Source organism: Psilocybe cubensis, chromosome 6 (assembly GCF_017499595.1).
Source record: "Psilocybe cubensis strain MGC-MH-2018 chromosome 6, whole genome shotgun sequence".
Lineage (NCBI taxonomy): Eukaryota > Fungi > Basidiomycota > Agaricomycetes > Agaricales > Agrocybaceae > Psilocybe > Psilocybe cubensis.
Genome location: NC_063004.1, coordinates 424,587 through 452,135, shown reverse-complemented (window position 1 = coordinate 452,135; position 27,549 = coordinate 424,587). Strand labels below are relative to the sequence as shown.

At 43.9% G+C, this 27,549-nt stretch overlaps 8 protein-coding genes across 8 annotated transcripts; 6 read left to right on the top strand and 2 right to left on the bottom strand.

Moving 5' to 3' along the window:
- Positions 1-1,598: 1,598 nt before the first annotated feature.
- Positions 1,599-2,445, top strand: JR316_0006690 (Ubiquitin-conjugating enzyme E2 1; the record flags this gene model as incomplete). The annotated part of the gene is made up of 4 exons (XM_047892436.1): positions 1,599-1,638; positions 1,688-1,809; positions 1,881-2,300; positions 2,359-2,445. 4 exons carry the CDS (start codon positions 1,599-1,601, stop codon positions 2,443-2,445), a joined length of 669 nt encoding a protein of 222 aa, XP_047747718.1.
- Positions 2,446-4,726: 2,281 nt separating this feature from the next.
- JR316_0006689 (uncharacterized protein) lies at positions 4,727-6,403 on the top strand (the record flags this gene model as incomplete). Its single annotated transcript, XM_047892435.1, has 1 exon — positions 4,727-6,403. The coding sequence occupies one exon, from the start codon at positions 4,727-4,729 to the stop codon at positions 6,401-6,403; it is 1,677 nt and encodes a 558-aa protein (XP_047747717.1).
- A 1,331-nt stretch (positions 6,404-7,734) lies between these two features.
- Positions 7,735-9,926, top strand: JR316_0006688 (Carboxypeptidase S1; the record flags this gene model as incomplete). Its single annotated transcript, XM_047892434.1, has 14 exons — positions 7,735-7,939; positions 7,993-8,056; positions 8,111-8,177; positions 8,233-8,510; positions 8,566-8,598; positions 8,657-8,750; positions 8,815-8,949; positions 9,003-9,104; positions 9,160-9,301; positions 9,351-9,403; positions 9,458-9,487; positions 9,543-9,578; positions 9,634-9,789; positions 9,846-9,926. 14 exons carry the CDS (start codon positions 7,735-7,737, stop codon positions 9,924-9,926), a joined length of 1,476 nt encoding a protein of 491 aa, XP_047747716.1.
- Positions 9,927-10,536: 610 nt separating this feature from the next.
- JR316_0006687 (Protein F37C4.5) lies at positions 10,537-12,604 on the top strand (the record flags this gene model as incomplete). The annotated part of the gene is made up of 5 exons (XM_047892433.1): positions 10,537-10,763; positions 10,825-11,246; positions 11,308-11,858; positions 11,914-12,044; positions 12,106-12,604. The coding sequence occupies 5 exons, from the start codon at positions 10,537-10,539 to the stop codon at positions 12,602-12,604; spliced, it is 1,830 nt and encodes a 609-aa protein (XP_047747715.1).
- A 191-nt stretch (positions 12,605-12,795) lies between these two features.
- JR316_0006686 (uncharacterized protein) lies at positions 12,796-13,739 on the bottom strand (the record flags this gene model as incomplete). Its single annotated transcript, XM_047892432.1, has 3 exons — positions 12,796-12,846; positions 12,975-13,399; positions 13,676-13,739. The coding sequence occupies 3 exons, from the start codon at positions 13,737-13,739 to the stop codon at positions 12,796-12,798; spliced, it is 540 nt and encodes a 179-aa protein (XP_047747714.1).
- A 1,815-nt stretch (positions 13,740-15,554) lies between these two features.
- JR316_0006685 (uncharacterized protein) lies at positions 15,555-16,229 on the bottom strand (the record flags this gene model as incomplete). Its single annotated transcript, XM_047892431.1, has 4 exons — positions 15,555-15,619; positions 15,674-15,680; positions 15,771-15,940; positions 15,998-16,229. The coding sequence occupies 4 exons, from the start codon at positions 16,227-16,229 to the stop codon at positions 15,555-15,557; spliced, it is 474 nt and encodes a 157-aa protein (XP_047747713.1).
- A 1,734-nt stretch (positions 16,230-17,963) lies between these two features.
- JR316_0006684 (Chitin synthase 4) lies at positions 17,964-22,096 on the top strand (the record flags this gene model as incomplete). Its single annotated transcript, XM_047892430.1, has 15 exons — positions 17,964-17,981; positions 18,032-18,642; positions 18,691-19,166; positions 19,220-19,522; positions 19,593-19,644; positions 19,739-19,862; positions 20,204-20,257; positions 20,327-20,419; positions 20,559-20,738; positions 20,886-21,104; positions 21,167-21,325; positions 21,389-21,472; positions 21,535-21,779; positions 21,837-21,979; positions 22,038-22,096. 15 exons carry the CDS (start codon positions 17,964-17,966, stop codon positions 22,094-22,096), a joined length of 2,820 nt encoding a protein of 939 aa, XP_047747712.1.
- Positions 22,097-24,486: 2,390 nt separating this feature from the next.
- JR316_0006683 (uncharacterized protein) lies at positions 24,487-25,174 on the top strand (the record flags this gene model as incomplete). The annotated part of the gene is made up of 3 exons (XM_047892429.1): positions 24,487-24,724; positions 24,790-24,962; positions 25,097-25,174. 3 exons carry the CDS (start codon positions 24,487-24,489, stop codon positions 25,172-25,174), a joined length of 489 nt encoding a protein of 162 aa, XP_047747711.1.
- Positions 25,175-27,549: the final 2,375 nt, after the last annotated feature.

The following is a 27,549-nucleotide window of genomic DNA, read 5'->3' as shown; positions in this document are numbered from 1 at the left end:
TCATTGCCAGCACTACTGAAGTGAACATCTTCCTAACATCCACCTTTCTATTCTCTGATTGATCCTCAGTTTAACGCATTCAGTCACTGGGCGACGATCCCGCAAAGCGTTTTTTCTGATTAAAGAAAGAGATTAAACTTTGCCCAACTGGCGTTCCGTGCAGTTATTAAAAACCTGTTCAGCTTACTCGCAACCTAACTGCGGCGAAGACGTTGCTGTGATGATTTATATAGTCCTGTGTCCGGTGACTTGACAGCATCCCTTCGAACAAAGCGGGGGTAATAATTTTCTCGAATGGCGCCGGGCCCTCTTCTTTGTGCTGGACCTTTCAAAAAAGTTCTCGAAATCTCTATATCGAGTATACCAAAAGACCTTCGTCTCTAGATGCGCATGCTCCGGCCGACTCAGAATGCAGCTTCGCCCTTACGATACTAGTATCTTTGCGTAAATAATGACACCGCGCATGATTCCACTCGACATTTTATATTGATATTCCAAATCTCAAGCTTTGCCACTGGTTTAGGAATAACGTGGTCAGAAGTTTGGTAGACGGGCGTTTGTCGGTCCCTTGGCTGAACTTTACATCGAGGATAAATGGGGCTACCAGGGAATTGAGAAATTGTATAAATGCGTCGGTTTTCGATAGCAATGGAGACCAAAGCAATTGAACCTCTCTTCCTCATACCAAAGCAGGTTCAATCTGTTTCAGTCTCTCACACTGCTATAGGCTATGCACAAAGGAAATGGCGATTATTCGGTTGTTTTACAGCCTTTATAACGCGACCTTCGTTCATAGCCTAAATAGCAGTTGTGAGGGTCGAGAAGACAGTAGAATCTATGCTTTGTTTCGCACTCAGCGACGCACCTTTCTCTGTTGTTGCTTCTTTCTAAATCTCGTGCTCCCCGTGAGAAGGTTACATTGGGCTATTACTCATCTAGAGTGATCTCTTCGTTAAGCGAGATTGTCTATATGCTTCCATTAGTGAATATGACTCTTTGGCGAATTTCTGTAATTGCAATACCGTAGGTAGTACATTATATGCTTCAAGCTAACTTTAAGACTCAAATGGCAGGTTGAACAGCAGTTTCGATATACTTGATTTAAAGTTACGTTGTGTGTTTGAGCCTTGGACCTCGATAGCTTTTGAAAAAATTTACCTTGATGCTGGTTGTAAAGTGGGTATTTTCTTCTATCTCTATCAATTTCTTACTGAGAAGTCGTCGTTGTTTTGCTTCAGACTAATCAATCAAGAAGCATTCACTATGGGTCGATGCATTATTTCTCAAAATTTTGAAAGCCAGCACTCTCTTTTGCACTAGATACTCAAGAATCTCTGTTATCGTTTGATTATTATTATACTTAATGTTGATAGCCGTTCATAACCGATACGTGGGATTTCTTCTTGGATGATGATGGACGTACCCCGATTGGCGAGACGCCTAAATATCCTCAGGATCATGTGCCTCAAGCCGAGTTGCCTTGAGAGCATTACGTAATCGATTCAGAGCCCTTCCAGAGGCTGCTACTGTTCATCTCCTCCCAACTATCATTGTCGTTGCGTGTAACATATACCTCGACCTCCTTTATTGTCAAAGCCATGGACGCTAGGCTCAGAAGAGTAAACAAAGAGATATCTGGTATGAATCATGTATAAATTAAAGTAGCAAAACCTAACAGACATCCAAGATTGCAAGAATGACAAAACTTCTCAGATCAAGATTGAACTGTTTGACGAATCTCCTTTTCACCTGAAGGGATCTTTTCCAGGACCGGAAGGGACTCCATACGAAGGTGGTCTTTTTGAAGTCGTAAGCAAGGGCTTTTAGGCTCTATCTAGCCCATGGTCGTGCTAAATGTTTTATTTGTTCCATTTTCACAGGATATTGTCATCCCCGATTCGTATCCGTTCCAACCTGTGAAGATGAAATTCATCACTAAGGTCTATCACCCCAATGTATCCTCAGCTTCTGGCGCGATCTGTCTTGATATCCTCAAGGATGCCTGGTCGCCAGTTTTGACACTCAAATCAACTTTAATCTCTCTGCAAAGTCTGCTGTGCTCTCCTGAGCCCAATGATCCTCAAGATGCTGAAGTGGCGAAACATTATATGACAAGCAAGAGTAGCTTCGAAGAAACTGCAACATACTGGACTCAGATCTATGCTGGAGGTCCAGGGCCGAAGGAAAAGAAAGGGAAAGGGGTCGGTGGTAAGGGGGTTCAAGACGAAGTTGCGATCGCAGGGCTTGAGAGAGCACATGTCGACCGGTTTGAAACTCTTGGATTCGAAAGAAGCAAAGTGGTATGACTTCTGTGATTATACTATCGTGAACTATCTTAATAACCGCCACATTTATCAGATCGACGCTCTAAGGCGCCTAAACTACCGCGGGCCAAATATTGCACAAATAACGGACGACAGGGTCGTTGAAGAGCTGTTGAAGTAACCCCCAGTTCGTTGCATTATTCCTCTTTTCCATGTTTTGTCGAGTTTTTTGTGTATATTTTCCGCCAATTAAGAATTGAAATTTCAAATGGTGGCTACTCCAAGATAAAAGGTTCACCTTAAATTTGGCTGAATCCATGTGTTGCATAGATCTCGATATAATAATCCAAACCGTATCAGGTAAGTTTTCAGGCATTCTTCTTTTTGTACTGACATTAGCGCCAATGGAAGGATGCCATGGGTCAGAGTGGCCAAGATGGTGTATCAAGTTCGCACCAATATCGCTGAGTTTTCAACGCCTGTTCATTTTTGTGATCTGAAACGAATCGCACCCCTCCGCAGTGACGTATTTTTATGTGATAAGGTATCTTGCCAATATGAACAGGTCTATTATCGGCCTACCACCATGGGCTCCATTGATTTTGGGCAATTAAGCTACATTTAAGGGTGTGCTCGACCAGAGTTTCCCCGATGATCAGGATCTTGACGTCTTCGGCGCAACCAATCACGTTTTGCCATATAGTTTATGGATGGCGATCCGGCGATCGCATGTTGTAACACATCGAGTCTTCCCCGTTTTCGAAAAGTACCGATCTTTACAACCAAATATCGTAGGTCGGTTGCTTCATTCAGACTCATTCGGTGTTGATCATTTCTCCTGACAAAAGGCTCCAGCTACGGAGCTCCTGATTCTCAATTCAATGGACGTCCGGTATGTCAGAAGCACGAACATAAAGTACGACGAACTGCGACCCTTAATCGAGTATTTGATCCTCCTTTATGGGCCCCGTTGAATATGGTGCGCTGATCTTTTGACGAACCTCGAGGTTACACGTTGTTCCTCGCATTCAACTGCCTGCATGATGTTCTCCTCGGTCTGCGAAGAAACGGCCACGAAAGGTCAGAGAAAATCTAAAATCGTCCCCCAAAAATTTTCTATGACCATGGGCAGATAGGCAGTGAAAGTTATTTAGAAATGTCAACTCCAGTGTCAACTGGTGCCAAGCAAGTGGAGTGAGCCTATAGTGCTCTTTCAATTGCTCCGCGAGATCAATGAGACCTCAAACATTTGCTACATGTTCGGTTTGAAATGGCCTCGAGGCCTGGCACTGACTACTCGATCTCCCACCTTACATACTCATTATACTACAGACTGCCAGAGATTGCCACGCCTGTTGTCCGTTCCACCCGAAGAAGGCCTCATGTTCGTGCAATATTTCAGTTTATCGGCCCGGGTTCTTTGTTCACGGAAAGAATACGTGGGTTTGGGGTAACTCTATCGCACTTTTTGGAGCTCAGGAGTGTGCTGAAGCACCAGAAATTATTTAGGCGTCGTTCGACTCTCCGAATAGTGTCAGTAGACAACAGTTAGTGATAATATGGACTTTGGGAGCACACTAACGCCACAGATTCATTTACTACCAGGAAAATAAAGCTAGAACATCCGATGTACTGCCGCTCCCTGCCGCTCAGCGCTCGTCATTTAATGAGTCAAACAATAAAACATTTAACAAAAACCTCAGCAACATTCAGACAAGTATATTAAAACAACCTTCTGTGTATATTTTTGACCTGAAATTTTCAACCTAACTTCTGCCACAACCAGGAGCGCAACACGGATTATTGTTAAGATTTCTCAAGGAAGCAAAGTTTGTTCTAGTGTGTTCGACCTTTGTAGATTTTGTTGTATGATATTCGATTTTCTTCAATCTTTTACTAACCGGATGATGACAAAGTCAGTCAGGGGCGCTGGCATAAACTCGGATAGGGTGAAAACCCTTGACGAACATGTGCTTCACGGAAGTTTTGGAAACTGAGTTATTCATAATATCACCTCCATAACGGCCTCAAAGGAGCACTCTATTAGTCTCCTTGATTTATTCTATAACATAACTTAACGGTACAGTCATTAATTGAATGCGATGTAATTCTTAACCACTGATGGGTTTCATTTTTTGACTCCAATAAAATATTTTACTACTCTAACTAATTTACTTATGCTATACTACTAAAATACTCCCTAATAGTGACTAGTGAAGCTCTACATGTACAAGTGTTCCAGCGATGCGAGTGCGGCATACTAATTAGTATTCAAATATCTAAAATCTATTTTCAGCTCTCGAACGTAACCGCGAAACCTTCAATCAATCCAGGCCACGTGTCTCGTTCTTCTCTTTTCCAACCCCAACTACTCGGAGTCGCAGTGTCACTGTCAGTGAATAACCAACAACCAGTCGTTATACATCGATTTATAGGATTATTGAATTCGAGTCTCAGCGCTTATGGAGGTCGCTGAATCCAACGAACTTGCTGCGTATAGCCGGTGTAAAAGGGCACATGGATTACCTTGCCCTCCCTGCAAATATTGGGTCGAGCTCTCGGAGAAAATTCCCCTCACCAAAGACGACGCAAATCATATCAGTTTGATTTCAAAGCTTGCAGAACTTCGTACAGATATCAACAGTAACCACGAGCCCTTTATCCACCGTCTTCCCCCCGAGATTTCCACCAACATACTTGAAATGACGCTCTCCAGGGAATGGTACACTGTAGAGCAGCAACATCAGTTGAAAAGGGAAGAGCAGGGCTGGCCACTGGTCTTGGGAGCAGTCTGTAAAACATGGCGGCGTCTCGCGTGGTCTTCTCCCCGACTATGGACGGTTATGCATCTTCGCTATGACGTTACGGCTACAGAATTATTAACCCCGATACGCTTGAATATTGCTGAAAAATGGCTGAGGAGGTCGGGCCAGCTTCCACTGTCAATCAGCATTTATGCCCTCCAGGAAAATCTCTCGGATTTTCGAGAAACAGCACGAGCTGTGACGCAGTCTCTCATCCCGTTCGCCAGCCTCATAAACCGTTATTCCCACCGCTGGCAATGGCTAGACATTCAGGTAACCGGGGCCATTCTTGCCATACTCACAGGCAACGGTCGTGCAGGTATACTCGATAGGCTTAGAATTATTGAAGACGACATGGCCCCTGCTATTCTCTTTGGCCTTGATGGAACAGAACCTTCTCCCAGACTTTTGTCTTCAACTTTATCCATTGTGCAAGCGGTAGACCGTAGAAATCTCGTAATTGTGCAACTCAGTCAACTCAGTCATGGTGACATCCTCGATCTTCTGAAATCCGCCCCTCGCCTCGAAAATTGCGAGCTTGCCGACATCGATTTCGATCCAGACTCTTACGATGAAACTTGCCCTCGTTTCGCCCACGAGAAGTTGAATTCATTGAAAATTGACTGCATGGATTCAAACGGTAACAGCCCACTATTTTCCAAGCTCTTCCTCCCTACATTGCAGCATCTCCGGTTTGAGCATTACTATGATATCTTTGATTTCACTTCTCTCATTGATGTCGCATTACATTCCAAAACTTGGTCTTTGACTTCTTTATGCTTAGACTGCCGTTTCGCAAATGACGGTGGACTTCTACTTTTCCTCCAACATTCAGTTCTGCTGGAAGAAGTGGAACTAAATATAGAGCGGGAGTCGCAATCTATGCAGGAAATTTTCTCCCTTTTACGCCATCTTGCTGCTACAAAATCCAATGCTTCCGCAGACTATGTTAAAATTGAAGGTGCAGAGATCTTCTTGCCTAAACTCACTCGCCTCATGATTGTCACGACTCCTCCCCAACCTGCCCAACAGGAAGCCAAATTCTTGTGGGGCCTTTGTGCAGATATCTTCAAACCGATATCTGATATCGACTCCAAAGCATGCTTTAGGCGCACATCACTCTCGCTATCAGTGGAACACTACAATGATCAAGATGACCTACCGGATCACGATTCATTCATTTCCGAATTAGAAACGCAGCGTTTTGAGGAGATATCCAAAGCAGGCATTTCGCTACGCCTGAGAAATATCGGGGAACGGGGAGACTTTGATATTCTTGAATTTTCAAAAAGGCATCATGCGGGGCTGTTTAATCCATTCATGACGGTTCTCTAACTGAACTGGTCAGAGGCATGCATATTACTGTGACTCGAAATGTTCATCTTGAAAACGAAAAATGTAAGCGTAAACCCTAACCTTAGATACCAGTTCTGAGCTCCCCATTGAAATCTTTTTGTTGTGTGCCACCAGTATCCCCCATATGCATCTGCATCATTCTCCACCGCTAGGTAGTCTTTTAATACTAGAAGTAGAAATTTGGCGACTATTATAAACCGTAAGTTACGAACTCAATGATATTGCATAACCATCTCTTACCACGATGTAGGTCATGGACCACCGGTTAAGGAGGAACTTGACGTATTGCAGGAACGGCGAGCTCTTCTCCACGCTGAAATAAACAGCTCCCATGAACCATTCATCCGTCGTCTGCCACTAGAACTATCATCTCAAATCTTTGAGTTGGCACTCGCGAAAGGATGGTGCACTTTGGAAGAACGAAAGCAGATGAAAAGAGCGGAGATTTGTACGCCGTTGGTGTTTGTGTTGGGAGCTGTCTGTAAAGAATGGCGACAAATTGCTTGGGCCTCTCCTCGACTATGGACATCGATATCTCTTGTCTATGACGTTTCTGTCCGCATGGATATGCTGGTCTGAGAAAATTTCGTTTACCTCCTGAGTGAAGTCCTGAGCTGTAGTAAAGTAAATAACTTGTATGCCTTGCACCCTTGGTCCGCTACACTTCTACCATTTTTAAAAAATTTTCTTCCGTATATGGATGCTTTCTGGGTCCCCCCTCTGCTGAAACTGCTGAAACATCTAAACAACTAAATTCGTCCTCCATCTTCCATACTCGGAACAGAACTCAATCTTACGTTATTATGGATGCCTTAGAATCATCAGATTTTGTGCAAGTACAAGTTATTATTTATGATGTGTACATGATCACCTGTGATTACTGAGTAACACTTAGATTTTGACTGATGTCGCGGTTGTTGAGATCAAGTACCGCTTAATCAGTTTAAAATAATAAATAGAACTACTTATGCAGCAGCACAAACCAGGTGATCTCAAACTTTTTCATCTAACATCCGTTTTGCAACATCATTTCAAGTTTGTAGGAAGGTGTTGCTCCTGAACCAGTGTGAGGCAGGCCGGAATCCAAAGAACAAAGTTCGGATTTTGTTTAGGTAGAACTGTCAAATAAATCCCACTTACCGCCTTCCCTGTTGGAATACCACATGGTTTCTACATGCTGCGACACTGTAACCTTTCGCGTATCGTTGCTTTACGTAGCTATGAGTCAGAGATGAATTAAGATAAAAATAGCACTTCAGATATAAGCATAAAAGCCTTGTAAATATGTGAAGTACGCCCTCGTGCTTTCAATGCATAATATCGCATTTACGTCTCTTAGTGCGTTATTGTCAATAGGCAGTGCATTTGGTGGTCAAATTCCCGGATTTGGGGATTTTCAGCGAGGTATCTCTGCTGCACAGAGACCTAAAGAGTTCATCGCCTCTGGTACTCCAGTTATATCTAATGTAACAACACCTGGAAAGCTACGGGTCGTTGAGAACTCTGGAATATGTGGTGAGTGATTTTTGACATCTTACCTACTGCAAAATCAGGACGTTCATCTGCAGAAACTACCCCCGGCGTCTATCAGGCATCCGGATACGGTGACATATCGGCATCAGATAGCATATGGTATGTAGTACATCTGCATCGTATATTTTCCGTCACTGTAAGGAAAGGCTTTAGGTTCTGGTTTTTTGAATCTCGAAAGAATCCGAAAAATGCGCCCCTCGCACTTTGGTTCAACGGAGGAGTGAGTGGTTTAAATTTAGCTTTGTTCATTCCTCGTAAGCAAAGAGCATAAATAGCCCGGTTCCTCCAGTATGATCGGTCTTTTCCAAGAACATGGCCCATGTCGGATCACAAATGACAGCCTTTCCGTAGCCCATAATCCCTTTTCCTGGAACAACGAAGCCAATGTTCTATATATCGACCAACCGATCGGAACTGGGTTTTCATACGGGGATGCTACTGTTGGCACCTCACAAGAAGCAGCTGCTGATGTTTGGTCTTTCTTGCAAATCTTCTTGACAGATAAGAGGTTTTCCCATTTAAAAACGAATAAACTCGCCTTGTGGGCGGAGTCGTAAGCTTTTCACTGAAATTTATCTGTTTTGAGATTTATTGATTTTATTCGGTAGCTATGGAGGACACTATGCTCCCGTATTTGCGGCGTACGTTAATTCCTTCTTTGCAATGCCCCCTATAACCGTCTGATTGGCCAAACGTCAGTCACTTCCTCAAGCAGAATGAAAAAATCCTGGCTGGCAAGGCTTCGGGGACGATATTAAATTTACAAGTGCTCGGAATCGGGGATGGAATTACGGTACGCGTTTTTTGACGTCACATACTTTGTGTCAGGACGATTAATTTTTGCATCATCAATCAAGAACCCGCTGGTTCAATATCCTGGCTATCTTCAATACTCAGCATTCAACCCATACCACTACCCACTAGTTGACGAGTCGGTGCTGGCTGCTGCTAATGATTCGTGGAATGAACCTGGGACTGGCTGCCGAGATATGGTACGAAGTCGCTGCTGTGGTCAGGTATGTACAGTGGCTGATATCATTTACAGTTGATCGCATGCAATGGACCCAACGGAACCAACACAATATGCTCTGCAGCCCAAGATGTTTGCAACGACAATATCCTGTATCCATTAGTAGGCGTGTTTGATGTAATGTTTTCTTTAATCCTGCAAGCGACGCCATCTAAAGCATCTCCTTTCTCAGCCCTACTATATCCCATCTTTGTGGCCTGATTCGTACCCACCCCCGCTCGAAGAGTATATCAATGACATAGCACCAACTATTGGCGGCCTAGTACCTTGGATTCAGAACAGTGAATTTGTCTACACCAACTTTGCTGCAACTGGTATGGTCGCGAGGCTTGTATAAGCGATGCAAATTAATGGACTTAATAGGTGACTGGATGCGGAACTCTAGTCCCGATCTCGAGTTTGTCATTAACTCTGGGGTATGTTATCATATTAGGATTAGGACCAGACGTTGCTCATTTGATTTTGTGCAGGTCAGGACAATTATATATGACGGAGACGCAGTGAGTTATTACTCTTCAATACAAAGAATGATACATGACGAGCGTCTACTAAAAGGACTATATCTTGAATTTTAACGGCGTAGAAGCCATGGTGAGCATCATTGCTATTTTCCCTTGACAGGATACTGAAATACAGAATTGCCAAGGTTGACGACCTGAAGACAATTTGGTCCCCGATTTACAAGACACAAAAATTCAAAACCTTTTCCGTTCGTGGAGAGGAGACAGGTATATACAAGAATGCTGGGAGATTCTCCTATGTGCGGATCTTTGGAGCGGGGCACGAAGTACCCGCCTATAAGGTTCGTTTCTTTATTGAAGGTATCAAATTATCATTTTTATTTATTTAATACCACAGTACGGTAATTTGGATTACGGAGAGGCTGCTGCACAGATGTTCACTCAAATTATGCGTGACGAGAGTCTCTCAAGCACCTAGTTCAAGCTGCTAATTTTGTTAATAATATGTTCAATATGTTGGCTCAATGTGCTTTCAATGACAAATTTGCTTGACCCTTTTCCCAACTTGAACATGATAGCGGCTGAGCGCCCCATGTTTTACAAGATCCATAGGCCAATCATGTCATTATATATACTATAACACACTTTTCCAGCACTGGCTTTGCCTAGTAACAAAGTAAGCCTTCAGCCAAGCCCTAGGATGCCGCCCCATCAGCGCGAAATAGACGCCGGCAGGCGCGGCATCGGTTCCATCAGACGGCTGAATGCTGCCGGGAGAAAAGGAGCGGCATCACAAATATCAACCCGACATTACCCTCGAATACCGGAGCGCTCAGTTGCGCGACGCGTTGTCAACACATAGTTGCTGAACGCGGTTTCTACAAGTGCTCATCTCAAGTCATGAACCATACAGTTAAGAGTGACAAAGTTGGACTCACATATGACACATACGTAGTGCACAGCCTTTAATAATCGGAATGATTCAGGTTCATTGCGGCTCCCTGCATAACATGACAATGGTGATAAAAGGGCAAGCATACCAGGCACGTAAACAACTTGACCTTCTCCTTCTTACAACCGGGACTGAAATGCCTTCTACCCCCTCGACATCCGCAGACGCAGAGACAAACCCCCCACCGTTTCAGCCCATCAATACTGTAGACCTTGTATCCGTTGAAGACAGCAAGATTATCAGCGTTAGCGTGTATGCAGGCCGTGCTGAAATTACGCGTCTTTTCAAGTTCAATGTGAAGACCGGCCATAACCAGCTTAACATTGTTGGTCTTCCAAGCGTCTTGGACCAGGACTCGCTGAGGTACAAATTTGAAAGCTCATGACACAACAGGGTTACTGATCCAATCATTGCTCACTGACAGAGTGGAAGGACGTGGGGCTGCTACCATACATGACGTCTCAATTTCCACTATTAAACCTCCCCCAACCCCGACAACCTCCCCACTCCTCACAGACCTGTTGTCCAAGGAAAAAAAGACCCAAAAAGCCCTTGCCCGAGCTCTCAAATCACTGTCATCTGTCGAAACATATATTTCGTCCGTGCGCGTCGAGGATTTAGACGTGTCGAATCTCCGAAATGTTGTCCAGCAGTATGACGCGACCGCAGGGGAATTGGATGATCGTGTAACCGAGCTCGAGGATGAGTTGAAGAAGATTGATGAGGAGCTGAAGAAAGAACGTCAAAGACTGGCGGGGCCCACGGGAAACGACAAACTGAACCTCAAGGCCACAATAGGCGTGTTCGCGGATTTTGAAGGAGAAATCAAGATTGCACTCATATACGGTGCGCATGTGTTTTTTTTGTGACGTGAAGAGAGCAGTATCGCTCATGCCAGTAACATTAGCTGTCCACCGCGCGAGTTGGAATGCTGCCTATGATATTCGGGTCGATATGCAAACAAAGGAGAAACCTATCACACTCATTTATAAAGCTTCCATTGTGCAGAATACCGGGGAAGATTGGGTGGACGTGCCGCTTACCCTCGAGACAGCTTCACCGACCTTTGGTGTTGATGTTCCCACTCTTGAACCGTGGACTTTATCCGTGCAAAGGTTTTATGCGAAGAAATCAAAATCGTTTGCTATGCGTGGTGGTGGTGGATTCCTTGACGCCCCCCCTCCACCTAGGCCTATGGTGATGCGGTCTATGGCTGTAGGTAGCGCTGCCCCAACGGACCAGATGAGTATGTATAGTGAGGCGCCTGTGCCGGAGATTGAACACCGCGGATTACAAGTCTCCTCAAAAGGAGGCGTGAGCGCTACTTTTGGTGTTCCTGGATTAATCACAATTCCTAGCGATGACGTTGGACACAATGTTACCATTGTCAAGTTGGCGCTCGATGCGGATATGAGTTGGGTGTGCGTTCCCAAGAAAGATAATCGCGTTCATCTAAAGGTCGGTTGTATTATTATTACACATGTATGTGATAATGTAACATATCTTTATACAGGCAAAGATTAAGAACGCCTCGGAGTACACACTGCTGGCAGGTAGTGCAAGCGTGTATGTTGATGGGAGCTTCATATCGAAATCAGATGTCCCTCTCGTCAGCCCAGAAGAGAAATTTGAATGCCCTCTAGGGTAAGTTGGCATAATTTTTTTTTGTCATGGGCACCCTTTCTTAGCATAAATGAAATTTTAGCCTCGACCCATCGATTCGCGTTACGTACCACCCACGGACGAAAAAGGTTTCACAATCAGGGTTCTACACCAAATCGTCGAACCATACCTTCACACAACGTATCACTGTACACAACACGAAGGCGAGCGCATCGGGTATCGGGTCTGGGAACCTTAACATTAAAGTCATCGACCAAGTCCCCATTTCCGAAGACTCGGTGATCACTGTCAAGCTGGTGCAACCTGCTTTAGTTGTACCTGTCGCTGACGGTACCTCTGCAAGTGCTACCAGCAAAGGTGAACTTAAGCTACCGTCCCCCATTAAGGTGGCCTCGGGCGTTGTCGCGATGTGGGATGGTGCAGATGAGGTGGAGCAAGGTGGGGAGAGTGTGGACATCGAATCGTTGGGCAAGGAAGGTAGATTCTGCTGGGTTTGTTCAGTCCCTCCGCTGGCAAAGATCGGCTTGACGCTACAGTGGGAGGTTGCGGCTCCAGCAAACACCAACATATACGGTCTTTGAAGATGGAAAACGAAAGTGATAGCACCACATTCAATCAACTGTTTATTTCATCGTATTCGAAATAGTACACTGCATCATTCATTTTGATCGCTTTTTTCGCTTTTCTAGTTTGCATCATATCAATCCTTTACAAACACTTCGAAATGGCTATAGTGGGAGAAATTATGGTGGGACAACACGTTATTAGGCATTTATATCTTTCCATTGGCCGTCTCCCCAAGCACCGATGTTGTCGTTATCCGCTGAGTATACTTAATAAGGCGGAAGAAACCAATTAGGACACCAGGTACTCACTTTTGAACTATTTTTTGATACAGACAAGATACCCCGATATGAGTACGTGTATTTCTAGATGCATAGATACACTTACAACACCGGTGATGACCTTGTCAGTATAGAATTCGACGACGGTTCGACCGACTGTTTCCCCTTTGCGCGCTGGGTACTGCTGGATCCAGAAAATGTTCGTCCCAGAGAGATCAGGAGTGTGAGTTGCCGTGAAAAGCGTCCCAGAGACATTGTTCAGATCTTGAAAATCCGCTAGATCTTCAAATTTAGTCTTACTGTCGCAGGGGAGCGTATTATAATCATACTGACGGTCGCCCTTTGTTCCTGTCCATGTAGAAGCATTTTCCTTCTTGATAGTAACCGTTGCAGACTCTGTCAAGGTTACTTTGATATCGAAACTTTTATTCTTTGCCGTCAAGTTGATGGTGCCAGGGGAGGAGAGGGAGTTGTTTTTCACCTCGTCAGCGCCGAAGATCTTGTGGGCATCGTCAAGCTCGTGGCTTATGGCTTATGGCTGTCCGTTTGCACATTTAATACCAATCAATAAACTTTTTGTCCCACACATAGAAGTTTCAATTCTACATAATTCCATATACACACTCTGGTGTCCCGGATATAGAGAGAAGGTTTCCAAACATATAAATCCAGTATCCATACATTCATAGGTTGCACCCTCAGATACAACTTTGAGTACCATACATATAGTTTTGGTGCCCACATATACAAATCACAACCCCTTATATAGAGCAAACACCCCAATTTATACATATTTTGCTCCCTTACTTATATCTGAAGGTTCCCCGTATGATTGTTCTTGCCTTTCTTCATCCCAAAGATATACAGTCATTTTTCGGCATTCTGCCTATGCCATGCGTGCCTAGACATCGTGAGAATCGGCAAATCTCGGCAACTGAGCACACAAATTGCAGTTCATTGCCTGTATGCCTGTCGAGACACACTGATTGAACATTGAGGAGATTTACATTTATCCAAGCAGTCAATATCCTCCTGTGTAGGCTGATTTTATAAATAGCTTGTCTTCATAATCTGATATGAGTGCTTTGACCACTCCCAGTCGCCGTTCTAAGGCTTAAAAAGGCCTAAAGTTGAGATTGAAGACAGAAAATTGCATTGGAATAGCCTATATGTAGTCTAATGTTATTTTAATGTATGAATTTATGCTCCTAGTGAATTGTATAATCTTGTAATGACCCTCCTACTGTCTTCACAAGTAGCAATCCACTGCAAGCGGGGCGAAAAATAGAGTTCCCACGCCTCTACGGCAAGGACGGCATGCGTAATATTCATCTGGATAACTCCATATCTTCGGACAAAAATTGAGGTACATGCGGAGAGGGTCACAGACTATGGTACCAAATTTTATATGTATGGGGATCACACCCATATCTGTGCAGCTCCTATTCCAATTGAAGGGCATGCAAAAACAATGACTGGGATAATTTCTTCTATGCTCGGAAATTATCTCTCTATAACCGGGACACCAAGGTGTGTAGTTGGGTTCAAGCAAAATTGTGATTTATATGTATGGGGAAAGAAGTTTATACATTGGTATTAAATGTGCAAACGGACAGCCATACACATATGTATAGTACAACTCCACAACTTTATCAGGACTAACTTCCAAGAAGTCCTTAAGATAGTCGTTAGTACTGCGGACTCCGAAACGTTGGTGCATTGTACAGACTCTAATCAGAAGCACCGCTCTTGAATACGTACTAATACTGGAGCCGAACGCTTTCATAAACAGAAGTCAAATGTGGTAGCCTTCGGTTCCCATGTTTTGCTCAGTAAGGTACCGAATATGTCAGCCCTAAGATATCCAGTCCTCAATGGAGTTTTGTATTTGGATGAAGATTGAATGTTGAATGTTGAACCCTTATATCGCACTACCATCAGGGTTAACTTTTCTGAACCTTTTCTCTCACTTCATGTATCTTGAAATTTACTCATCCAATGAAGTTCACTAGCAATAGCGCAGCAGAAATCATAGAGGATCATCATGTGGCTATTTCCAATATCTATGAAGTCCCAGCAATGGTATACATTTAGAATCATCATTAAAGATAAACCAGTGACCAATGGCATGTGGTTTCATCATTATACATTTTGACATCTAGAATGTTCATAACGGCGTCTGTCGATTCCAAATTGAAGCCTGCAACTCACATCCCTAAACAAATTCTGCAATTAGTTCATTGTACCAACGAGGACACCGTTTTTGTTCCCGATGTATGCATTTTTTATTGGTTTGGTTTAGCATTAGTACCCTCGTTTTCCCCTTCTATTTCTATCACCTAATACATGATTGAACAATAATATGTTTGCACCCTGATTAACAAATCATGGGATTCAAAGGGTTCTTCTCCTAGACCAAGCAGCAGTAAGTTTGTCAGAGGCTGGTTTATGTTACTGTTATTTTACTGGAGTTGCACCGGAATACTTCACATGAATAAAATAAATAAATCTTCTCATTTCAAGTATTCGAGAAGAACTGGTGCTTCGAATCGTATTCAAACTTCAGATACAAATTCTGGCTTTTTACCTTTTATATTACAAAACCATATGACTTCAATAGAATTGGGTGTGGCTGAGCCACTTGCAGACAGTTCAAGCCGTCATGGCTCAGGATCATAACGTGCATTTACGTGCGTGGTCCAAGACCAGTCCAGACGCCGCTTCCAGAAGCGCCGAAGTTGTCGTTGGACGCTATGTTCCTTTGGTAAGAAAGGGTTTTAGAAATAACTTGTTCAAAAAACGTACATTTGAACTAATTTTGCGATAGACATTTCCAGGGAGTTGACAATGTACAGTAAGTAGCAGCAATTGATCGAGTAGGTATTCAGTTTCGTGTACTCACAATTGCAGTAATGATTTTCGTGTTATAGAACTCAATGACCGTGCGACCAATCTGTCCAGGGACGCCACTTGGGTATTGTTGAATCCAAAATTCATTCTCTCCTAGGAGTTGGCGAGCATCTATTCTGGTGTAGAGGGTCCCTTGGACGTTTGTGAGATTCTGAAAGATTGCTGTGAAGTTCGACTCCAGTTAAGAGCAACAAGGGTCTGCATTATAGGCCTACTGACTGCCAGGAAGCTCAAACGTCCAGACTGAGTTGTTTGTAGCGCCGCCAGGGAGAGTCACAGAGACACGTAGCGACTTAGAAGCTGCATCCAAATTTATTATGGCGGGGAGATCTGGGGCAAGAAGATCCAGGTCCTCTTTCTCAAAGAATTTTTCGGCTTCCTCGCGATCATGGTCAGCGAGAAAACTGAGAACGTAGGCGGAGGCAAGGTTTTCTTTGTCTTTGACTGCCATATTGTAGGGAAAGGTATTGAAAGTTGGGTAGGATATGTGTACTGGAAGACACATTTTATACTAAATTTGTTAGTATTTCAATCAGTATATAGCCTCTTAAAACCCACATGATATGTGTTGAACCGACACTTTCTATTGGTGGTATATAGGCTGATTTTTCCTTCACACAAAAGGCGCCACATAACGACGCGATTTTCATTCCCTGCAAGCAACGTCGTATCACACCCACTGGCAGATGTCAAGAACTGTCACTCTGTGGTGTCTATACGTCTCTCAGTCAGATTCCCGGTGCTCACTAGAGGCAGTTATGTGTTTAAATAAAAGCAAACCTGGCTATGAGTTTCCAATATAGCAATTCCTCTCAGTGATATTTACTCATTTCTTCAAGCTAGGAATGGAGATGCTACGAGTTTATGCTCCTATCTGCCGGAGTAACAAGTGCGACAAGAAGGTGTATAGTTGTAATATTCCCTCCCAGTGGCTGGCATATTGATGTGACACTGAATGAAGAACCACAGCAATGGCGGTATAGTAGCCGCCACCGTCTCCTAGCTATAATGGAGTTTCACATCAATATTTGGTATGCTAAACATAACTTTTCGTCTCCAAAATTGATAGCGGGCAACTCAAACTCCCGCTATTTGAACTTTATAAGGGATGGATGAGTTTTCTTTCCAATCAGCCGGGTGAATCACAAGACCCGTAGGTTCCTTACCCTAAAAATTCTGTCAAGTTCAGAATTACCTCCCTCTCATGGTGGTTCTATCTTGACGTTTCCCAATTTAAAGCTGCGTGGCATCGTAGGTCATTTAGTAAGAAACCATAATGTAATTTCTTATACTATTACATCTTGGATTCTATGTTTGCCCATTACTATTCAAAATGATCGGCATTGAACGTTGAACATCGAAAGATAATACATTAACTGATATTAACAATGTTGAATGTTCTCCCAAGGAATTATTTAAGTGAGCGGTTTTTTATCAATAAATTTAAACAACTTAAATACCATGTCAAAGCCAATGATAATCTGGAAGCATCGTTTAACCGCGGAGTCGAATGACTGCATGTCTTGGGAACATGTTCCAATGATTCGACGAGACCATGGAGTGATTGAATAGCGAGACGAGGTGTCCTAGAGATTCGAGGTTGGAACGAAGACCAAGGTTTCTCAATGAGACATAGGGTGATTGAGTTATTTTAGGAAATAGTTTTTGGTACTGGTTTGGAAGACATGTCTCGAGGCGCAAGGCCGAACATGTGTAGATGTCTCTAGGCTATTCAACTTCTCGCGTAGTTCTCTTGTATCTTATCATTGGATTTAAGTAACTCTTTTGATTTAATCTCAACCAACCAAGTTCCAACATGATCAGTTCGAAGTCTCCTGGGATAGGAGTTTCCGTGCCTCGTGAATCGTGATATCAATTCTACTCACGACAGTTGTATTATATTCTCCACTTAATCCAGCAAGTTCTGGACTCCATGCCTTGTCCGTAACATTCTCTTCTATTCCTCAGCACTTTAGATTGCCTTTATTTTTTTACTTAAAGGTTTTCAGTCAGGAACGATCAAAATTTACGTAATGAATACCCTTTTTAGAGTGTTCAGCGGCATGGACAGCGACCACAGCCTTGCTCGTTGCGACTGGCAGCGAACAGCTTATTCACAGCCAGATACATCAGAAGCCGCAGCAGTAGAAAAAGAGGAAAAAAGAGACGTATATTCACTTTGACAATGTCTCGATATCCAGAGGTCAGTGGATAATCAAGGTGACGATGACGAAGCTAATATTCGAACGACAGGCCGACGAGGCACAGCGAGGACACTACAACGATGGATACTCGCCCTATCAGCAGACAACGACGCCGAACCCTTATGAACAATATGAAGCCCATCCAAGACAGCAACAATTTGGGGCAGGAACCCCGCTTTCGATGACTGACCCATTCAACCCAATTCCACATAATCCATACTCTTCACCACCACCACCTCCTCCTCCAGGAGTGACCTCAAATATATACCCACCACCACCACCGCCCACAGATCTCGGATATGGCGCCTACCGCCCGCCAAATGTCGTGCACCCTGCATCTCCCCCACCGCACAACGCGTTGTCGCCTGCACCTTCATTAAACCCACTGCTAGCACCTCCAGGGCCATCGAGGACACCAGGACTGCAACCGCAGTACAACAGGTCCGCGTACGACATGAATGAAGGCGACGACATGGGCATCGATACGGGCGACATGCCACTGCTGCGGAGGGACCCGTCGTCTTCGGGGGCGTTCACGCCACATTTCCCAGGCGGGCTGGAGGAGGACGGCGAGCAGAGCGTGCAGGAGGAGAACAACATTCGATACGGGCGGATCCCACAGCGTGTGCCAAGGCGGTACAAGACGATCAAGAAAGTCGAGTGAGTGTACTAGACTGTTGTAGTGACGATTACGTCTCATGTGTGCAGGCTGTTCCACGGCAACTTTGTGCTGGACAACGCGGTGCCGAAAAAGCTCCTAGACATGTGCGCGAACCGCACCGAGCGCGAATTTACGCACATGCGGTACTCAGCGGCGACGTGCGATCCAAATGACTTCAAGGACTCGGGCTTCACTCTCCGACAGGTGCACTACGACCCGCCACGGCGCACGGAGTTGTTCATTGTGATGACGATGTATAATGAAGACGAGGAGCTTTTCTGCCGTACTATGCACGGTGTAATAAAGAACGTTGCGCATCTGTGCAAGCGTGATAGGAGTAAGACTTGGGGCAAGGATGGATGGAAAAAAGTCGTTGTATGTATCGTGAGCGATGGACGAGGGAAGATTAATTCGAGGACGCTCAGCGTTATCGCTGCTATGGGCGCCTATCAGGAAGGGGTAGCAAAGCAGAAGATCGGGAACCAGGAGGTCACCGCTCATATATATGAATATACCACTCAAAGTACGTCCTCCTGTCCATTTGTCTTTCTCCCATATTGTTGAAGCTGCGATCAGTCTCTGTTACCCCATCTCTGAAAATCGAAGGCGCGGAAAAGGGCACAGTTCCTGTGCAAGTTATTTTCTGTCTCAAGGAAAAGAATCAGAAGAAAATCAATTCCCATCGGTGGTTCTTTAATGCCTTCGGTGCTATTCTTCAACCCAACGTCTGCGTTCTCCTTGACGTGGGCACTATGCCTGGCCCAACGTCCATCTACCACTTGTGGAAGGCATTTGATATCAACTCCAATGTAGGCGGTGCCTGTGGTGAGATTGTAGCGCTCAAGGGCAAGTACGGAAGAAATTTGATTAACCCACTTGGTAAGTCTACATTTTTATTATCGTTGCTGGTGAGTGAGGAAAACGTATCTATTTACTCATGGCCCAACAGTTGCCGCACAAAACTTTGAGTACAAAATGTCGAATATCCTGGATAAACCATTGTCAGTACATGTTATATTTCCGATCATTCGAGTTTGTATTGATCAGACTTTGTTCCTTGATTTTGAATCACCTGCAACTAAATCACCGACACAGAGAATCTGTATTTGGATACATCACCGTGCTTCCTGGTGCCTTCAGTGCGTACCGCTACATTGCGCTGCAAAACGATTCCCAAGGCGAGGGTCCGTTACAGAAATATTTCCTGGGTGAAACCATGGTGCGTTATAGGCCTCTCACTTCGCTGTTTTCTTTACCTTCTAGTACAAATGCCTTGCATATGTATTTATTTCCTTATCTGTATCGCGCTTATTGGCTGTCAATCTCTTTCTTCTCTTCTTTCCATCTTGGGCCCTTACCTTTCCTTTTTGGTCCACGCGAGCTTCGTGTCGTTCTATTTTTGATTCGCTGGTGTCTTGGTGTAGTTATTTCCTTTTCAGTCTATTCTCTACGACCTTTTCTTTCTTCTGTATCTGGCTAATTCTACCCGATTTGGCCCTCGTCATTCTTACGTTTTTCTGCCATGGCCTTGTTCTATTCAATCTGACTGTCTTTCAACAGCACGGCGCAGGAGCAGATATTTTCACAGCGAACATGTACCTTGCTGAGGATCGCGTACGCTGCCCCTTTTTCATTGTTGGACCCTAAACACTAAACACATACGAATGTTATTGGTCTGTTTAGATTCTATGCTGGGAACTTGTCTCCAAACGTGGCGGGTCGTGGATTCTGCATTATGTCAAATCCGCGTATGCAGTGACTGATGTACCCGATCAGGTCCGCAGATTCCTCTCCCTGTACCCTTGACACATAGTTTACTAACCTCATCTTTTTGTGCGCCTTCACCACCTTTGTAATTTTCCCCTCCACGCCCTTTCCTGACATCGTCTTCCACCTTCACTCCCCATATTTATAGGTCCCCGAACTAATCTCCCAACGTCGTCGCTGGCTCAATGGTTCATTTTTTGCCGCCGTGCATTCGACAGTGCACTTCCACTACATCTATAGGTCGAGTCATACATTTATACGAAAGGCGTGGATCCACGTGGAGATGCTGTATCAGTTATTTAACCTCATCTTTTCCTGGTTTGCCTTGGTGAGCATTTGCGTCAGATGTTTCTTTAATTCTCCCGTATGGTTGAAATCAGTGAGATCATGAATCGGGACAACTGATATTGACCTTGAATGTTTACCAAATTTCTTGCTGACGTGATCTTTCCTCTCCCCACCTTTGCATACGCAGGCCAATTACTATATCGCCTTCGCTATTCTTTCCGAAGCCATGGAAGACCATAGTTTCAACCTCAAAGGCATTCACATTGTCAACGTCATTCTCAACTATTTCTATCTCGGCCTCCTCCTCATGTGCTTTATTCTTTCTCTGGGTAATAGACCGCAGGGGAGTAAATGGGGGTATACAGCTGCCATGCTTGGTTTCTCGGTCATTACAATTTACATGACTGTACGTTTTACTCCCGAATCTCGTTCCCGTATCTGTCGTGTTGACTTTACGGTTTGAATCAGGTGGCTGCGTTCCTGCTTGCGTTCAAGGGTCTGGAGAATCTTGCGCATACGGATGGACCTCTCCAGTTCTCGGATATCTTCACCAACCCTATCTTCAGGAATATTGTTGTTTCCCTTCTGGCCACGCTCGGGCTGTATGTGATTGCTAGCATCATATTCGTAAGTCCTCGCTGCCTCTTGTTCGTTTAACTCTCTGGTCAGCCGGTTGATCTATTTCTGCAGTTCGAGCCATGGCACATGATCACTTCGTTTGTGCAGTACATGCTCATGGCTCCCTCGTACATCAACGTCTTGAATGTCTACGCCGTATGTTCACACAGTATAACGTCATGACATTGACTTCCATTTCTCATTCATATCTGCTCTAGTTTGCTAACGTTCACGACGTTTCATGGGGTACCAAAGGTGACAATACCGTTGCCAAAGATTTGGGGACGGTCGCCACAGGCAAAAAGGCAGGCGAAGTCGAGGCGGATGTACCGACAGACGAAAAGGATATTAATGCACTATACGAAGATGCGATTCATGTGCTGAACTCGAAGCCACCCAAGGTAGAGAGCAAACCTGACAAGGGCACACAGCAAGAGGACTATTACAGGTCCTTCAGAACCAAGTATGTTCACCGGTCCTATTTTCCGATGTTTCGCTAATGTGTGCCGCCTATGTGCAGTGTGCTATTGGCATGGGTTTTAACGAATGGACTGTTGGGCGCTGCGATCACGTCGACAAATGTGAAGGCATCGGACGGAGGGGCAAATAAGGCCGTGAACGGCTATATGTCCTTCTTGTTAGCCTCCGTGGCTGGACTTGCTTGTACGTCTCTATCCCTCGTCTGGACTTTCAGCTGTTATGTCTTACGTTCGCACTTCAGTCATTCGGTTTGTTGGGGCATCGACATACATGATCGTCCGTTTGTTTGCTGGAGAGTAGGTTTTCACGTCAATTGATAAGGTTTTCATCCAATTCTGGTTTTCCTCAATCGTGCTCTATATCATTATGCTCTGGTATGAAGCAACAGCTTCCTACCAGGGTTTTTTTCTTTTCTCCTATTACTTTCCATCTCTCTAATGATTTACGAAGCGTGCTCGGCACTATGAACTATCTTCATTTCTCCTTTCCCTCTTCTTTTTCTTGATTTTTATGATACATAACGTATTCAGATTTTCCCCCTCTACTTCTTGTTCACCAATGTCCTTTTTATTGTGTATATTTTGTTCGATGTGGAGTGCTTTGATATCGCTATCTTCTCTCCTCGTCGTCATTGTGGTCATTATCATCGTATCGAATACAAAATGTACGGGTCGTCTTTGAGGGATTTGTGTAAACACGTAATAGTAGCAACCATGTAGGGAGTTCGAACTTTTCTATAGACAGCGTTCGATAGATATCCGTGGGTTTTTGTTTGATGTCAAGAACGAAGTTTCTTTGATGTCTGGCGCTTGTCCAAATAAGTTATGTCGATCTTGATCAAAGATTCTGATTAATGATAAAACAGCAATGAGGACCAGGTACTATAGCGTAATGTCGATGGCTCACTGGAAGTTTTGCAACAACAGTGACAGCCACATGGCTCGGTTACTTCCCCGCAAAACGGTGACACCGGCTGAAAAATCTGGACGACATAAGCCATTTCGAATTTATCAGTCAGGTTCAACTCAGAAAAAACCACGACTGTGTTCTGTCAGAATCATGATTAGTGGATAATGTCAAAGAAGCAACTCATCCCTTCGAAAGAACACCTGCTAGTACTTGAATCCTCCCGAACCCCACTTTCAATATAGCAATGTAGTACCTCGGGTGGAAAAGGGCGTTAAAGGGGTCACTACTTGACAGGAAAACGTACAGCATTGTCCTTTGCAAGTCGGCAAGTCAACATTTCATATGCCACCGACCATTGTCAGAGGTAAATGTTAACTCTGAAGACTGACACGGGTTTAGCGTTCAGTCCTAAGTAGCTTTCGGATTCATGATGCATCCGGTTGCCAAAAAAGAACAGGACGTAGCCCAAGCAGCATCTTTCTTTGTTCCCAGGACCAGAACCTATGTGATTTCAATTTCCGAGAAGAAGCTTGACAAAATCTTCATTCGCGCAACGATGTAGACCATGGAAGGAACCGAAAGCAAAACATTCCATTAGATGAAATCTTAGGCCCCGTGATGGAGGGTAGTATTGAGAATTACTTCCATTGAAAGGCTGGTACATGATTTAGGAAGAAAAAAGTCCACGGTTGATAGTGGATGGTTTTATCGTGGCTCTGACAACTCTCTAGGAGGTCAGCGTTATGAATATTTACAACTTCGTCAAAATTTCAATCAGATAGCACTGATTTGGAACGGACAATGAAGATTACCAGAAAACCGGTCTAGACTGGTTTTCCAATTATAGTGACCATTTTCAAATGATTCTCACTGGCTATTTGCGTCGGTGTATAGTATGCAGAGTCTAGAGTATCATTAGAATTTGAAGCTATTCTGCATTACACTCCAGGATATAACAGGTACACTTGACTTCAGCATCATCTGCTTTGAACTGATTTCAACTAAAAGTGTTCCTCAAATCCAAAATGCCTTAGTAATTCAGGTTTGGAGAACACATCTGGCAGCATTCTAAACACAATTTCGCCAATACTTATAGAGCAAATATGCTCGTTAGCATCTGGATTTAAACACGAATGCCGGAATCTTAGAGAAAGGGTTTACCAATGTAACACATTTCGGCACTGAACGGGGCTTTAATTTCGGGAGATCAGATCGATCAGCTTTTCGTTTTTGTAAATGTCCGTGCGATCCAGGGCTGACTCACTGTGAAGTGTAACACGTATCGGACACTTACATCGCCGTTTGACTACCCTTAAGAATTATGGATTTGTGGTATCTTAACTGGAACTTGAGGATGTTTTGCCCAAGTAGCATTCACTGCATAGAAGTGACATATATCACAGATGTTGAATAATTCTTCCACACGGATAACTAGGTTCGACTTGTGCTCTTCTTCTCCATGATTCCGACTCCCAGCTAAGTTAATGCGGAATAACTCAATATGGTATCTAATTTTAGCGCCCAGGAAATTGGCGGCGGACAGTAAGTAAATGTCTCTCGTTACATTACTCGGTACATGGCTGGAGAGGAAAAATCGCCGTTGGTTCTTGAACGTTTTTTGTCATGTGAACTCCTAACGTGTAAAGGGTTCTGATGATTTACTAGAAAGATTTTTCTGGGATTCTCTCTTGGGACAGACTTTTAAAAATGGGCATGTACAATTTGTATATAAGGAGTCCATCTCTGCGTAGTATTCATCAGAAACACACTAAACTACCAACATGGTTTTTGCTCAGGACGCCAACCTTGCTAGTGCCTACATTCTCAAATTTATCTCCGCCAACGAGCACCATGAGGCCGTCGCCTTCTTCAATAACGAAGAATTTGTGGCTCAGCATGTTGCACCCGACCTGAATGCCACCATTAGTTTGAACGCGAAAACTAAATCCTTCACTGTCGGTATATCACTTCCTGGAGGGGCGGTAAACAAGTCCACCTGGACGTACGAACGCCCTGGGAGTGAGTATGATTATTGTATACCTCACCTGTCATGGCGTTGATGAACCTTGCTGTGCTGTTTATAGCTTTAATTCAGGACCTTCATAATGTCAAAGGCACCTTGTATACGGCTAAGAATGCCAATCCACCTCCCCTTGGAGAAAGTGAATTTTGGATCCAACAATACCCAAGCACCATCCCCGGAGAAGTTGGTCGTACAGTGGTTGAGTTCTACACCGACAAAATTATCACTGCAGTTGTGAGTAATTAATAATGTCAAAGCCGGATAGCTGATGCTCATGGTACTTATCGCTCGTTATTATAATGAATCAGTTTAAGAGTACGTTATCTATGTGTATTGCTTTTTCCAACCTTCTTACCGAATATACACAGCAAACAACGACAACTATGGTGCATCTGGAAGCGGTGTTTGGTCCATTCCAGGACCTCATTCTGGCGCATAAGAGATGATGAGACGAGTTTTCGGTATTTGTGCAGAGACGGAGCATAATACCAGGATATGTTAAGGTCTTGGGCTACAAAGAAAAAGAAAAACAACTATATGATCATGATGTTGGAATATCATGAGCGAAATAGAAAATACCATCAGTTTAACTATCCTAACCACCTTAGCGTGCAGTGCTCTTTGGCTTTGTCTGTGTGTCATGTAAATGTCGAGAAAAAGTTGATCTGATGGGCAGCTCAACCCAACACGATAGGCCACGGGAAACTACCCTATAGGCAACCTATACTATAGACGTCAAATCTGCCAAAATCACTCTATCAGTGAATTCCGTTTTCAGGCGGAGTTGCAAAATGGCCCAAACGGCAATTGGAATTTCGATTCTCAACTTGCCACGACCTTACCCACCCCGCCAGGTTCCCGAATCTTTGGGATCGTTTCCTCCAAATAATTAAAATTTACGTGCGAAGGCTAGCACGTCCTCTTTAAGGTTCCTGCAAACTCAATCACTATGAACATAGCTACTTCGATTAGCAATCACTCGTTGTGTGACCGAGATAAAGGATTTCTTTGATTCGCCTATGCAGTAACAACGACTAACATAAACGCGTTAGATCCTCTGAAGAGTTGCTTCTACCTTAAGCCTCCGCCTGCAATGAGACCCTTTCTAAAGAGAATTTACTTGACTGACAGAAGATATGCAGCTAGGTACGGAGAAGTTGTGGGAATAACGTGTGGTCTATTTAGAAAATAGTAGTTATGAGCCATCACTCACTATTTGTCACAGGAATATATTTGCCAGAAAATTAGATGTGCACTTTGGAATATAATCACTTATTTTAAATTGTTGCGTCTGGGTCCCCGGTGGATTCTGACAAAACGTGCAAGCTTGGACTCTTATTTACCGATACATGGTTGAAAGGGAGAATCTCAGTCTCTGGTTATTCGTGCAACGGATTATTCATATTAAGCTATTTGGTAGTCACCGCGATTAGCCGCAAATACATTATGGGGTTACTACCTTCATGGATTTAACAACACAACATATGTTTGATCAAAGTCAAGGCACGATGGGTAGGCTTAAGCTGCTTGAATTCTACAGGTTTGGGCGGAATTCGATGCATTAAACGTATGAACGCTCCATTTGAGCATTCGGAGCTGAACGCCGACTCAGCACTGAGTAATGGGGTTGCTCATTTTCATAACTTCCTTAACTATCGAACGTAGAGTATTTCTATCTGCTTAATATTGATCAAATATTCAAAAAGGTATGACCCACTAAGGCAACGGAACATATTGGCCGACTTTTATAGACAATCTACTCCTAGTCTACTACATACGAATAATGCTGCCGGATAGTAGGTGCGGATCTATACTATGGGTGTCCTTAGGACCCCTGACAATAGGCCCAGAGGACGTTCCCGAAAAAGGTCGATTTTTGGGTTTTTTGTCCGTCGCGATTTTCAAAATTTCTGTCCGGATATAGAACGACCTACCAATTTTTTCAAAAATTTGTCCGGAAATCGGGAACAACCCTCGGGAGGCCCAATTTGTGTCCGGACAGGCCTAAAAATCGATTTTTTCGCCGCTGCGCGCGTTCAGCTGAGTTCAGTCGCAAATGGGACGCTTCAGAACAATGTTAAGAATCACTGTAATAAAAAAAAACCTGCCTAGTACAATACAAAACCATAAAACGAGTATGCGATGCAAAAAAAGCTATGTACTACTATCTAGGTTTCGCTTTGCAAACATTTTCATCGCTTTTTTGATGCTCCCTACTCCCTCAACCAATGTCTTGTAAAGCGAAATATCTTGCGCATGAACTTCAAAACCTGCTGCAGTGACAGACAAGGGTTTATGATAGAGGAGGGTGAGTAACTTGCAGGAAGGCAGGTGTGCAAATTCAGATACATTGAGCAAGGCAGTTTTGATGGGTCTTGCAGTGAAGTAGAGGCCATGACTGTGCTCGAAGACTTGAAAAGATGCTTTTGAAAGGGCACAGACATTGGTAGTAGTCGCAACCGGCTGGTTTCGTGAGTGCTTTCCGTTTGGTTTCTCACTCAAAGCAATGACTAAAGTACGGCGTGATCATTAGTCACTACATCGAAACAGCTCCAACTGATAGTCCACTTTACCTTTGCCAATCTGAATCCTATCATCAAGAAAAAGGAACTACAATTGAATGTGTGATGCAGAAAATCTATGTAATAATATCTAAATTTCGCTTTGCAAACATTTTCATTGCCTTTTTTATTCTCTTGAACTATGGGTTTACTAAGGGCAAAATACTAAAAAGGCGATATTGAGATTAGAAACAACGACGTAGTATCACAATACGAAGGGCGGGAGCGACTACACGCTCAGCCTCTATACTAACCGATGA